The 13,872-nt window shown below is 37.0% G+C and overlaps 1 protein-coding gene across 2 annotated transcripts; it reads right to left on the bottom strand.

The window, feature by feature from the left end:
- Positions 1-1,592: 1,592 nt before the first annotated feature.
- Positions 1,593-13,436, bottom strand: LOC144659380 (cytosolic iron-sulfur assembly component 2A-like). Of its 2 annotated transcripts, XM_078519800.1 has the most exons (8): positions 13,082-13,436; positions 10,416-10,435; positions 9,535-9,679; positions 8,822-8,871; positions 8,511-8,556; positions 7,600-8,158; positions 1,745-2,624; positions 1,593-1,693 (listed from the first exon to the last, which is right to left on the bottom strand). In XM_078519800.1, the coding sequence occupies exons 1-6, from the start codon at positions 13,155-13,157 to the stop codon at positions 8,061-8,063; spliced, it is 435 nt and encodes a 144-aa protein (XP_078375926.1). In that variant the 5' UTR covers positions 13,158-13,436; the 3' UTR covers positions 1,593-1,693; positions 1,745-2,624; positions 7,600-8,060. The 2 variants fall into 2 exon arrangements, with proteins under 2 accessions (XP_078375926.1, XP_078375918.1); XM_078519792.1 differs by having other exon boundaries at positions 1,593-2,624.
- Between the last annotated feature and the right edge of the window lie 436 nt (positions 13,437-13,872).

Here is a 13,872-nt window from a genome sequence, read left to right as displayed (position 1 = left end):
CTTTTAATTCTTCTTCCTGACCGCCAAGCATCATCTTCCTTCATATCAAGAGTAATGTAAATTGAGGCAAGCAGTTGTCGACCAACTAAAAATATGGATAAAACAAAAAAGCAGACATAAAAACAAACAAATAGAAACACGCGTGTGGCAACTTATTTCTACTGATCACTTACCACTTTTTTATTTTTTCTTCTCACAATTATTGTAAAAGATAACTGAACGTTGTCTATCGTCAAAGAAATTCTTTATTTTCAGGCGACAGGATACGAGTGATATCTGTGCGCGCGCGTGAAGCGCGCGTGACTTATCAGTTATGACGAAAACATGATCGTGACGTTGGTTTAGTTGGCATTTTAAAGCTGCTAAAGACCGCACAACAAACACAACTTTACAGTAGTTGCTGTTTGGTGTGCCTTCATTTAGCAGGTGTACAACATATAGCTATAGACTGTTTGTTTTTCCTCGAGAATCGATAAAATTCACAAAGGGTAAGCCATTTTGTTTAGTTTGATACGGTTAACGGCAACAAAACAGCGACTTCACTGCAAGTGTAAAGCCTTTTTTGTTATTTAAGATAATAGCCTGTGTACAGCCGGCCCCCTCCTCAAAAAATCCTTTCACGTTTATTTTTAGGGGCGGGGACGGCTGTACACAGGCTAGCAACTATGATAAAAGGAATTTTCTAATCAGTGAACAATTAGATAACGACATCAAACTGTTGCATTTCCGGCCTCCAGTTGACAAGAAAATACGTACGTTGGAAACAGCAATGGAAACAGGTGAAATGCACATTATAGGAAAATGGTTTTGAATTTGACACTTTTAGCTCTCCGTGAGTGACGTCAGTGGCCAGACCTTCAGGTAAGTGGGGGGCCCGATAATCCAGACCCTAAAATAAGGGGGGCGGGGTAATATTTTTTCTCGGCTGTTCGGGCCTTAGTTTGGCCTAAAAATATGGTTGGGCCCCCTAGATCCGCCACTGGACTTGTACATGTAAGGGGGTAATTGAGAAAACCATGTAACACAACTCTCCAGTTAACTTGTCATCCACAGATTTATGAAGACTGCAAGTTTTTCGGTGAACTAAGCGTACTTCCTCCCGCCATACAAGTACGATTGACACTTGTCTTATCCATGGCAACCACTCAATCTCATCGGAATTTGAATTACTGATTGCCCAGTATTGGTATCAGAGCCTTCTAAGCAGCAGGATTTTAGCAGTATTTATCATTCAGCCAATAAGAGAGTTTTCTTTCCTTTGCTTCTCGTTTATAGCTTCCATCCTGATTTTTAACTAGCTTCAACCGGTTTTAATCAGAAGGAAAACGACCACGTGTAGTTGACAGACTTTTTTCGGGGAGGGAGGGGGGACTTCTCCCTGATTTCCCTGAGACCCTCTGGTCTTCGATTTCGTTTATTCCTGATGTCACTAGCCCCAAGCTAAGTGCTAGATTGATACATTTCCTCTATTTTTTTCTAAAGATCGTGGAGAGAGTACACTGGGATTTGAACAAGATAAAGGGGTGGAGGGCTGGTAAAGAGAATAACAACTTGATAGGTGCATAAGAATTATCAAGTTAAGATACAAACGGTTAATGATTGCAAATTCATTTATTTTCTTTCTATAAAGTCGTTATTTATCAAAACTTTAAGCACTTTATTTTATATTATTTTATATTAATGCAGTTGTATACTTATTTACTGAACTTAGAATGCAAGTGGTTTATCCTGTTTCGCTGTCCACAAATCAATATTCCTTGAAATAAGAGAACAACGGGAACGTTCAAGCTAATCGGTGCTGCACACTTGTATGATATTACTATTTGTCTACAACTAACAGGGTTTATTTCTTGTTCTGCTATAAATGGAATAGAATGGTTCCTTGTACCGGCATTCCACAACTTTTTGGTGCGAAAAGCACATTTATACTTCTGCATGGTGTGGAGTCAGGCGTCTTGCAAACTTAACATGATACAAATCTCATTAAATCAAAATAAACCAGTTACAAAAACATGATATAACGTGCTAACGCTTTAATCGAATATCCTTATCAAAAAGGACACAGTTTATCAGTAACTCTCATAGAAAATACATGGTATGTTTGTAAACTGTTCACAGCCTCGCTACTTTTCAACGCAAAAGAACGCAAGAGAAAGAGCGAGCGCAAGTCGCCATCCTTTCTCCGCGGTCAATGGTCGAAGAAAAATACGAAAAAATAGAGGGCTGTGAACAGTCTAGTATGTTTGTCATCAGTGGGGGGGGGGGGGGTACTCAGGATTTCAAGTGACGGAATGATCGAATGGGGGCAACATCGAGACCCCCAAAAAATCCCTGGACCAAACATTAACCACCAAAAAATCCCATGCCGAATTTCTGACCCTTAAATTCCTAGAAAGGGAGAATGCTATAACACAAATACAAAAACGCAGCCAAGGGACTAGCACGAATCTTTAGATTTTTTACAGTGCCCGAAAAAATCTCACCTTACCCGTCACTTCCAGCTGTTAATGCTTTGATAACTGACTGACAGCTCGGCCCAGAACTTCTTGCTTAATCACTCTGATAGTTGTATGGTCAAAATTGCATTGCAATTCCACAGAATCCTTTATTTAAATTAAGTGCGACTTTCTAGAATTATCAACCAGACATCGAAACAAATGGAATAAGCAATTCCGCTCATACTTTTCCCATAGATAGGTCCTGGTGAGAAAGCAAACGGACCGTAGTTAGTTTTTCCTAATACAGCTTCCTTTCGTAGAAATATGTAAAAAAAGATTTCGCCCCAAATGGGCTCAAAATCCACTTCCAGTTTGACTGATTTTTTTGAAAGTTCGATCGCCTCGCGCGTTATACAGCAGCTGTTTATTGATATTTCAATACTATTTATAATGTAATTAGGTCTTTATTGTATGACTGAGCGAAAAATAAAACAAATCAAGATTAATTTTTAGCCTGAAACGGGGATAAATCCAAAGGCAAAATTTGCAAATGAGTAGCCAGCGAAATTATGCAGTAAAACTCTGCCATTTTTTTCTATGTGCGATAACATAAAATATCGTAAAAACAATTTTTATGGGTTAACTAGACTCTTATCTAATAGGATGTCCAAAAAAATCTCCGGGGAAAAAGTTTTTAGTGGCCCGCTTTGGCCTGTATTTATCACTAATTTTGCCGATAATCTGTCATTTTTGCGTGACAGCAATTGCGTGACACAGGTAGTAAACAGCGTATGAAATATAATTATCGTTCTCAATGCATGTTTGACGCTCTTGTGAGAATTCCGTCAAACAACCTATGCAAAGAAACAAGTCATGTGGTGAACTATTTAAAAAGGTAAAGGCAAAATTAGATTTTTTTCCCTTCGTCATTTCTGGAACCTTGCGTGATCTCTACACGCTCTTGATCCCAACATGCTTGATTGTTTAGTTCTGTGTTAAGAGTTGTTTTAAGCTGTTGATCATTCGATCATCCACCAAAACCGGTCGTATAAAGGAAAGCATTCTCAGTTCAATTATTTTACGTAATAACGAGTCAATATTGTTTGGTTTATTTATTTCCGTGATCTGAAGGAAACAGCGCAACAATTAAATTATGTAATTATGTATTTGTCGAGTGCGATGATGTTGTCGTTGTTGTTTGTTGATGTGTTGCTGTTTCCTTTTTGTCACAAATTGCCGATATTTTTTTGCAATTCATGTCCTTTTAAGGAGAAAACTATAAAGCATAAGAAATTATTGGGGAGAATTGTATACGGCCAATAGATATCAACATTGAAGGTAATACGGAGAATTTTAAACAATTTTATGGTATAAGACAGATAAAACATAGCATTGCCTTTCTAAGTTATGTACAAAGTTCTATGTATTTTGTGCCGTTACCCTAGCAAGAGGGTTAGAAGATAGCCCAGGCTTACAAGCAAAAATTCGCAGGTAGGGTAACCCTACTACCCGGGGCAACTTGCACCGGTTACGCTTCAGTTAACCTTGTAAATATAGCATGTAACGGGTAATAATCTTAGCGCAAAAACCAATTTTCGTTTTAGTTACGCAGTTTATCAGTTCCAGTAAAATCATATTCAATTTCCAAGCTCAATAACGTCCCAGGCTTTTTTTTATAGTTAGAACGCGTTTGACGGAGAAACTATAAATACTTATGTTATGGAATGACCTCACATATGCAGCGCCAAACATTTTACCACAAACTTTGTCGTAAGAAGCTGTTATTCAAAAATAATTCCGTTCCAGTGCAAAAATACGACAAATTGTGAATGAACACGATGTTTCTTGGTCACAATTCGCTGTTTTTGTCGGTATTTTTAAACATATTTAGCTTCTTGGAGCCAAAATAAAGTTGTCCCGGGTAGGCAAGTTATCCCCAGCAGAGCGTTTACAAGGCGCTAGGGTAACCCTAGCGCTCAGCTAGGGTTACCTAAGCTGCCTTGTAAACACGTCGATGAAAAAAAGAAGAAATGTGGGAGCGCTAGGGTGACCCTCCTGCTAGGGTAACCCTAGCACTAGGGTTACCCTTCCTGCTTGTAAACAGGCCCTAAGATTAGCGCCAGATTTTAACGCAATATTTGCATCAGTCCTGAATCCAGTGTCTTTGCGACCTGCAAATTGTATAATTAAACATCGATCGGTAAAAACGACTCTTCGCTTTTTGTGGATTAAACAAGATGAATGCATGTTGTTCTTTTAAAGTCAGTACTCCTTTGATCGCAGCGACAGAAATCAGCCTACGGAGGATCGGTTCGAAGCCTAAGGGGTAAACAAAATCTTCTTCAAGTTAATCATGAAAAGAACGGGACATTTGATTCCCCTTGGATAAGGTATAGATATCGACATCTCACTCGCTTCTTGTCTGAATGCAGAAATTTCGACATACAAATACGTCTGACAGTTTTCCTTCTGTTTCCATAAGGTATGTGCAGCCCGTGCAGATCACGCAGGGAAATTTTTGTATTCAATTTCCGAAGAAGAGAAGCTGTAAAAAATAGCAGCAGAGAACCTGCCTCCACTTGTCGTCTAAATAACGAGGAGGAAGTAGTTGTGAGTCAAATGAAAGAATTGAAATTCAGGATAAGAAAATATGTAAATAATAGGCCTTTTCTAGTGTAAAGCTGCTTTATTTTGGACAATGGAAACATAACAGACATGCACAGCACCTCGAGGGGGTGGGAGGTGGGGAAGGGTACTTGGGATTTCAAGTAACGTGGATAATGGAACCCGCCAAAAAAAACCCGAGGGCTTTCAAAAACACTCTAAAAAATTACCTGGACAAAAAAATTTACCCTGAAAATATCCCATACCGAATTTCTGTCCAAAGAGGGGCAATGATGGTAATACAAAGAAAAAAATGGAAACTCAGGGGAACGCTCGAGTTTATATGCAAAGCAAAGGACTGGAACATCATCGTTCAAGATTAATCATCAGTAAAAAACATTTGTTTATACTTTATTCGCAAAACTACACAACCAATGCACCACCACGAATGTTTAGATTGTTTTTTATACCCCCCAAAATCCCTACTTTTAAAAAATTTCCTAGACAAACAATTCCCAGAATTATAAATTTCAAACCCCCAAAAAAACCCTTCCATCATTTCTGTCACTTGAAATCCCGAGTATATCCCTTGGGCACAGCACAGCGATCCTTTAAAAAATTTCTGAGAAATGCTCCAGTGACACTTGATGTAAAATGTTATTGTCAGCCCTCGTTATGGGCTCAGCGATAAGCTCCCTCCTCTCCTTACTCCTTTCAGTTTTCTTATCTTTGACAGTTGTTACCTTAACCCCAGCCAGCTCCAGCTATTTTTAGTGCAGAATTTCAAGCTTAGCCCTTAAAAACAGGCTTAGAGCATTTTAGTGACGTTTCACATTTGAAAAATCACCCCCATGCAACTGGAACCATTACCTATAGGCAGCAGAAGGGGAACAAAAGGAGCAGGGCAAAGGAGCGGCGAAGAAGGCAGGCTTTTGAATTTCCTTTCCTATAAGAGGGATGGGAAACGATAACCCGCAAAAAGCCTTCAATGGATAATTATGAGTGAAAACTTGCAAATAAGTCGTCTCCCCTCCATCCAATATTTGAGCATTGACAAATTCGTTATACCAGCATTTGGTGGAGACGATTATGTTTATTTAAGTAAGAGCAGTGATCGCATAATTTACATACATGTACGTTGTTGAAAAATTTAAAAATTCTACCCTGCAAGCATGCAACTGAAACCGCCATCAGTGGCCTGACAGCAGGAGGGGAGGTGGGCATTCGCCTTCCGTTTCTTTAAAATGGAGTGGGAGGCGGAGTCTAGTTGGCACTGATTTTAGAACAAATAGTCAGTTTTGTAACAAAATATGAAGAACTGGTCGTCTCCGCTGGATTCACCAGTAGACCGAATTACATGTCTACCGATTTAACGTAAATATGTTTGAAAATACTAACTTTCAGCGAACTGTACTAGAACAAAAATAACACTAGATCTAAAAACTAATACCTTACAATGATCATGGATAAACGAACGTTCTGAAAGTAGGGGCATTTTTCAATGTGAACCTAGTATGCCTATTCGTTGTTTTGAGGATTATCTTATGAATTATAAAAGAAACGACAATTATTTCCCGTGTAGCAGAGCGCCCAGTGACACTCTGCGTCATGATGGGTGCATGAAAAATAAAGATCTTATAACTGAGCCCGTTTGAATTCTTCTGAATTGTCTTGTTAAAGTAGATACACTTTCAAGTTTTTAAGAGCAGACAAAACATGGTACATTTGCCTTGTTTTTAATTTCAGCTAAAGAGTAGTAAACAGCACAGCCAGCTCGCAGGTAAAGCAACACCTCAATGATAGGTTAAACATATATTCATTATAGGGTAATATAGCAAGTAAAGGTTTTCCTTTTAGTACCCATTTACAATCGGCATGTGACGTATACTCCTTTTCGTGTATTTTAAATGATTAGATTATTTAAAATACAGAAATTGTGAAACTATTTACGGGTATTGTGACAAGCCGTGTAACGCAATTGTTTACATTTTAGCTGATTTACGGCAAAATTAGTGATAAACAAAGGCCAAAGCGGGCCACTAAAAACCTTTTCCCCAGAGATTTTTTTGGATATCCTATTTGATAAGTGTCTAGTTAACCCATAAAAATTGTTTTTACGATATTTTAAGTTATCGCACATAGAAAAATATGGCAGAGTTTTACTGCATAATTTCGCTAACTACTCATTTGCCAATTTTGCCTTTGGATTTATCCCCGTTTCAGGCTTTTATTTTTCGCTCAGTCATACAATAAAGACCTAATTACCTTATAAATATTATTGAAATATCGATAAACAACTGCAGTATAACGCGCGAGGCGATCAAACTTTCAATAAAATCAGTCAAACCGGAAGTGGATTTTGAGCCCAATTGGGGCAAAATCTTTTTTTGCATATTTCTACGAAAGGAAGCTGTATTAAGAGAAACTAACTGCAGACCGTTTGGTTTCTCACTAGGACCTATCTATGGGCAAAATATGAGCGAAATCGATTTTTACAATTTGTGCCGGAGAAAGGCGATATTAGTTGATTTTTGGAGAAAGTCGCACTTAAGCTCACAATATTTTTTTTCTGAACTAAAAACCGAAAGTTGAACTAAAAACCTTAAGAAACCGTGCATTCATGCCATTAAAACTAGATTGAGGAGGTCAGTGGCCTCTTGAGCACCTTGAGCAGTTTTTACCCATAAGAAACAACCTTTGGGTGTCTTTGTACACTAAATTTGACTGAAGCAGTTTAAATTATTAACATGGACAGAAAATCATTGATTATCAGTTTGTTGGACAATCCTCCTTCCATTTGAGCTGTTTCCTGTGAGCAGAAATCTTCTGTACAAATGGTTCACTGGATTATCCATCCCTTTCACTCAGTCTTTGCTATGTGAGAGAGCAATATTGACCAAAGGGAACCAGGGCTTGTTTGTAAAGCTTTCAGTGTACTGTATTTTAACATAAGCTTCTGATTTAAAGTAATGGCAGTTTTTAAATGTTTGTATCATAAGCTTGCTGTCTGACTGAATGTTAACTTTCATCTGAAATGCAGTCTTCCACAATCTTCTTTAGATTTGGATTCTCCATTGCAGCTGCTATTCGCTCCTTGTCATTAATCTGCTTGTTGACTGAAACAAAATAAAAATTGTACAACAGAACATTACTACAGTGATATTGCAATTTTGGGAATGGTGTTTGCCCATTTTGTAGTTGGGATACCTCTCCCTTCCAATGTTGAGAAGAAAACTCTTTCTTTTAATTGCTGCAAGTCTTTTCTCTCAACCTTGAAGGAAGGAAGGGAGGGAGGGAGAAATTGTCCCATTTATTGTGACGAAAATAACCTGTATACAATCACAACAGCACAACACATCATTCACAAAGATGCCTCTGTCTATAACCCTTTCAAGTGTGCAATTTACAAACCATACAAAAGTTTTACATTTACTTGTTCTTACAACCATAAAAGGGCCTACAACTTACTTTCATTCTCTGTAGAATGTGTTCCCTTGGAAAGGAAGATGTCAAGCTGGAGACAAAAAAGTATGGTTTAAAAGTCACAGCCAAAGACCAAGAAACTGCTTTAAAAATAAGACTCACAGAACAATAATTTTTTATTGTCCAACCAGATTCTGTTAGATATACGCATCATTTTTTCACAATGTTCTACTGCTGGCAACCACATTGATGGTTACACACCAGGCTCACATTCAGAATGGTTTTCATTTTTCCAAACAGATTCCCTGGTTGCATGTTTCTGATCAAAATGATTATCAAATCATGACAAAACATACCTTAAACTTGTAAGGTAAAGAGCGCTCCAATTTGACCCGTAAACACAGTCCTGAGAATATAACAGACACTTAAATAATTTAAGGAAGGAATTGAAGGAAACTTTTTGTAGTCAGATAAAACAGTCACAATTATTTGTGACTGTTTTCTCTGACTACAAGGCAATATGAAATGAAAATTTTGTCAAATATATAAGATACCAATATAAAATGATGATATGAGTATTAAATTTACTATACATGACCCGCCGATGGTAATGAAAAACAAAAAATCCTTTTTAATATCTTAGTCCCTGGTTTGCCTGATATTTCTAAAAGTGACCAAAATCAAATCCTTCTTGACTGTATACCAGGCACATCAGCTACATTACTATGGTAATAGTAGTCACATGCACATACTGTGGACCTTTTTTGTTGCGTGTCTTGTTTATGCTATGGTTTGAATTTAGGTTTGGTTTAAAATTTTAGAAACCAATTTGATTTTTATTTCCCTTTGTTTTAGATTGTAATTCTAATGTATAGCCTGGACAATGGAAAATAAAAATCAAACTGGTCCGAAAAAATTTCAAACCGAAGATTATTTTAACCACAACATCTACATAAGGAAGTTAGCTGAGCTGACCTTTGCAGCCAAACTTTAGGTTTTTGCACGATGCTAATTTTTCCTCGAAAACAAAAGGCCACAAAAATGGAAAGAATAAAGTTAAACAACTCACCTATGAGTGTCGCAAGAGAGCAGTGAGGAACTGTAGGTTTGAATTCTACCTTTATACTATACTCATCATTTCCAATCCCATCAATTTTAATAAACTCCTCTTCAATGACTTTAAGCTCTTCCAATGTTTGTGGTAACTCTGGGTCCTTCAAGGAAAAATTGAACAAAATAGTATCTTAAAACAATGAACCCCCATCATATTGATGAGGCCTTCCAAGGGGGTTTCTGATGTCGCTTTGTCACTCGTTTCCAACCCATCTGTCTTCTATTTGGTGAGGGAAATGTTGTCAGAAATATACAGCCTTTCAGTGCTAGTTTCTGCTGGCTGTCAGCGCTCTGGAACAAGATTGTTGCTACATTTTTGGCTATTTTGGAACAGTGTCGCCTGTTGCCAAAAACCCTTGGAAGGCCTCATTGACAAGAACATTTGATCCCTAAGAGAAACTCTGGAAATTAATTCAAAATAATTGTGGAATCATTAATTCCCTTGCCTCTCTATTTACTGTTTTCACTAACAATAAAATCTAATCAACTTTAATGTTTGGCTTTATCATTTTATTTAAATGTTTCTCATATTTTAAGAATTTTTTTGCAAAGTCTTGTCTTAACCATTTTATTTTGTTTTGTTATGAATAAGCATGTCAATTGTATGGTTCTAGAAAATATTCATACCCGGGTAGGAGGTATCAAAAGCGAAACTTGGAATTTCTGGGGGGATGGGATCAAACCAAAAGACAACTGTGATGGGGGGGGGGGGTGAATATTATCAGGAACAACACATTCTTACTCAGTTGTTTCATTTATGATTTTTCTTGTTGATAATTTGGATAAAACCTCTAGTATTCATATTATTTTACATCTTATTCATATTATTTTACTTACCCTAATATCTTTTATAATATCTATAAAATAAAAAAATGAATTAAATAAAGGAGGATAAATATAAGGCAACACAAGTTTACCTTGAATCAATGAATTTAAATATTAACAAGGAGTAAAATGTACACCAAAGGCAGCTCAGCTATACTAAACACTTAAACTAAACTGTCTTTATAAGACATCTATCATCCAACTGACATTAGACTTAAAAAAATAAGAATAAGTGTGCAAACTCACAGTTGCCATGGAAAATAAATGAATCATCCAACAACAGAAATCAGCTAAGTATAGGATGTACTCAGGACGTATCTAATCGATATTTTCGATACTCGATAGAAATTGATCGATACTAATCAATCGATAGAAATCGATCGCTCACGTTCTTGTGATTATCAATTGATGTCTGTAATTTGCTATCGATTTTATCGATTTGTTCAACAATGATCAAAAAGATGGACGAAGATTCTCTTACATAAATTTCTCAGTTTTGTGCTAGAATGAGTCACAGCTCACTCGAACTAATACACAGTAGTCCATTGGAGAAAGAAGTAACATCATCTTTATTAACAAAGCGGATTCGAAAGTAAGCTTAAAGGTAAGTGTTACGCAAGTTACGATAAGATCAGATCACGTTTTTGATTCTCGATTTCCATCGATGTGACAAAAAATTGTGATTATCGATTTCTATCGATTAAATTGACTAATCAATCGACAAATATCGAGTACTATCGAGTATTATCAATTAATCGATTTCCGTAAACACCCGTGGATAAGCCGCACCCACAGATAAGCCGCACCCTGAGTTTAACAACTCAAATGTTGGAAAAAAAGTTTTTTTTAAGTAAATCAAAGAAAATCCAAAGTCGAATCAAAAATCCAAAGTCTTCTTCATCGAACGTAAACTCAGTGAACATTGAAACAGAAAATACTTCAGTCTTACCCACAATTCAAGCTCTTTAATATAATGAAATCCAACTTTGACATATTATGGGTGATCTTTTTCTGGCATTTGTTGACAGGTTTTTCTTCATTCAACGTAGTTTTTCCATAGATTTTTGTGTGACAACAACAAGAACAAGAACGTTCGTAGCTTAGTAACCGGGCATTTGATCGGACGCGAAATATGGGACTAGGGCGAGAATATACAGCAAAACAAGATGATGATGGAGGCGTTCGGGTTTCGTGGCTATCATATCGATAAATTAAAGAGATTTGGGAGCCATCTATTGGAGATAAACTCGTTGCATGAAGGGAGTTTCGTAATCAGTTCGACAAATTTTCCATCAAAGTGCAAAATGAGAAAGAAATAATAGGCCATCTTACTCGTGAATACTCGTGGTATTTTCTCGCTCGTAAAGTATCAATATTACTGTTAAAGCTATAGGCCAAAATTAAAAAAATGTTGTCAACACTGCAAACAGTATAGGAGCTGTCAAACTTGTAAAAGTAATGACCGATACTCTCTTGTAGTTTTATGTTATATTAATTTACATAATTTTCCATAAATTAGTGTCAGTTCACAAAAATTTACGGCACCCTTTCCGAATGTTCCCACAGATAAGCCGCACCCCTGATTTCGAGCGAATTTTTTTGGAAAAAAGGTGCGGCTTATCTGCGGGTTTTTACGGTACATTCTCGATTATCAATTTCTAACGATTAGATACGTCCTGTGTACTGTAGATACACAAACATTAAATACTTTATGACTTTATGTTTCCTGAGAACCTCAGTCTTGAGATTAGAGGGAACAAAATTGACTGGTTTCTCGAGGACCAGTCATTAAGCGATTTGTTATATAACACAGTGAAGAGTTAGAAAAACAGAGGTCAGCAGTCAACATTCGCAGGACACAGTGCACTGTCAACCTCTGACTTCACAGATTTTTCAATGGTGCCCACTAAAAGACTTCTGGCGGGAAACAGTTTTATTGTTAATAACAATAACAATTAAAATATAATTACATCTTTTGCCACGACTGTAGTTTTATTGGGAAGTAGGCGGGCCGAGTGGTTTAGGGCGCTGATGTTGTAATCCGGAGGTCCCCGGTTCAAGACCTGCCCTTGCCACTAGCTGGATTTGTTTCTCGGTTGTCCCGAGTTCAAATCCTTGACAACGCTTTGTATATAGCCAACTGGTCTGCCTCCTGCCAGTTGGGATTTTTAACCTTGTTATGTTCATTTAATAATTATTTGTTTCCTTTGTTTCAGTGGCATGCCTGTAAACTAGCTATCTCGTTGAGATATGAAGCTAAGTGCATGACCACTATAAACATATATTTTTTTTAAATTATAAATTTAAAAAAAAAATAAAATTAAAATTAAAAAATTAAAATTAAAATTAAATTAATTTAATTAATTTATTAAAATTAAATTAAATTTAAAAGAACACAATTTTTAGTCATGATTAGTCTTATATTATTAGCCTTAAATTTTTATTTTTGCTTGAATGTATGTGGTATATAATATTTTTTGTTATTTTTCTTTTATTTTATCCTTTCTCTCGGAGATAATACTCTTCAATCCGAGTTGAAATAAAGCTTGGAATACTACTGCTACTACTACTATGTTGCGTCGAGGCCACTGGCCACAAACAGCAGTAAAAACGTCCCATGTCCGTTCAGTTTTCAAGCCTGTTTTTTAGTAAAAAACCATAGTTCACTAAACACTTACCATATACTTCTTGAACAAGTTCCAGATTATCTGAACAGCCCTCAGAGACAGTGGAGGAGCCTTTATATTCAGACATAACAAAGCTCACAAATCCGCCGCCATATTGAAACCAACTGCCCGAGTGAGGAGACTGGCACGATTTATCGCGGTATGTACTTCATATATCGTAATTATAATGTACCCTAATCGCCAAAATTGCCGCATCGCGGGAACGGATAAAAATAGAAACGGATGAAAGGTCATGAAACAACGCGAAATCTCGAAGCGCGAATAAGATAACTATTCGACTCTAACTACATTGTCTTCTTTCTTTGTTAACTTCTTCCTTAAGAGTTGCCAACTATAAAACAGCAATGCCTATAGGGTCCTATTGCGCACTAATCTTGTTATTGCCAACGAGACAGCCGAGCCAAGAGACGAGGCTGTCGAGGCGGCAGAATCATAGAGCCGCGTGCGTATGAGTGTATAGGCAGAGAAAATCTTAAGTTCTGCGTAAGGGACTTATTTTTTGACCATATTTGGGTGTAAGTAAACCCCATATTTGGGTTGTATTGTTCTTTCCAACTGGTTCCCAGTCTCTCACTCCTTGCTAGAGAGCAAATGACCAAAATGGCGTCCACGCGGCTCGCTGTTAAAATTTTCAATGTGGTCATTCATCCCTTTACCGATAAATACACCTTTAGGGAATTATAAATCGAAAGAGAATACCCTACGGAATATTCGACCGCCAAAAAAATGAACATCAAGGTCTTCAAAGCGATGAAATAATCTTTCGACTTTGGAGTCCTTTG

The sequence above is a fragment of the Oculina patagonica genome, chromosome 1 (genome assembly GCF_052425735.1).
Source record: "Oculina patagonica isolate OP01 chromosome 1, crgOcupat, whole genome shotgun sequence".
In the NCBI taxonomy this organism is placed as follows: domain Eukaryota; kingdom Metazoa; phylum Cnidaria; class Anthozoa; order Scleractinia; family Oculinidae; genus Oculina; species Oculina patagonica.
This window is presented reverse-complemented; position numbering and strand designations above follow the sequence as displayed.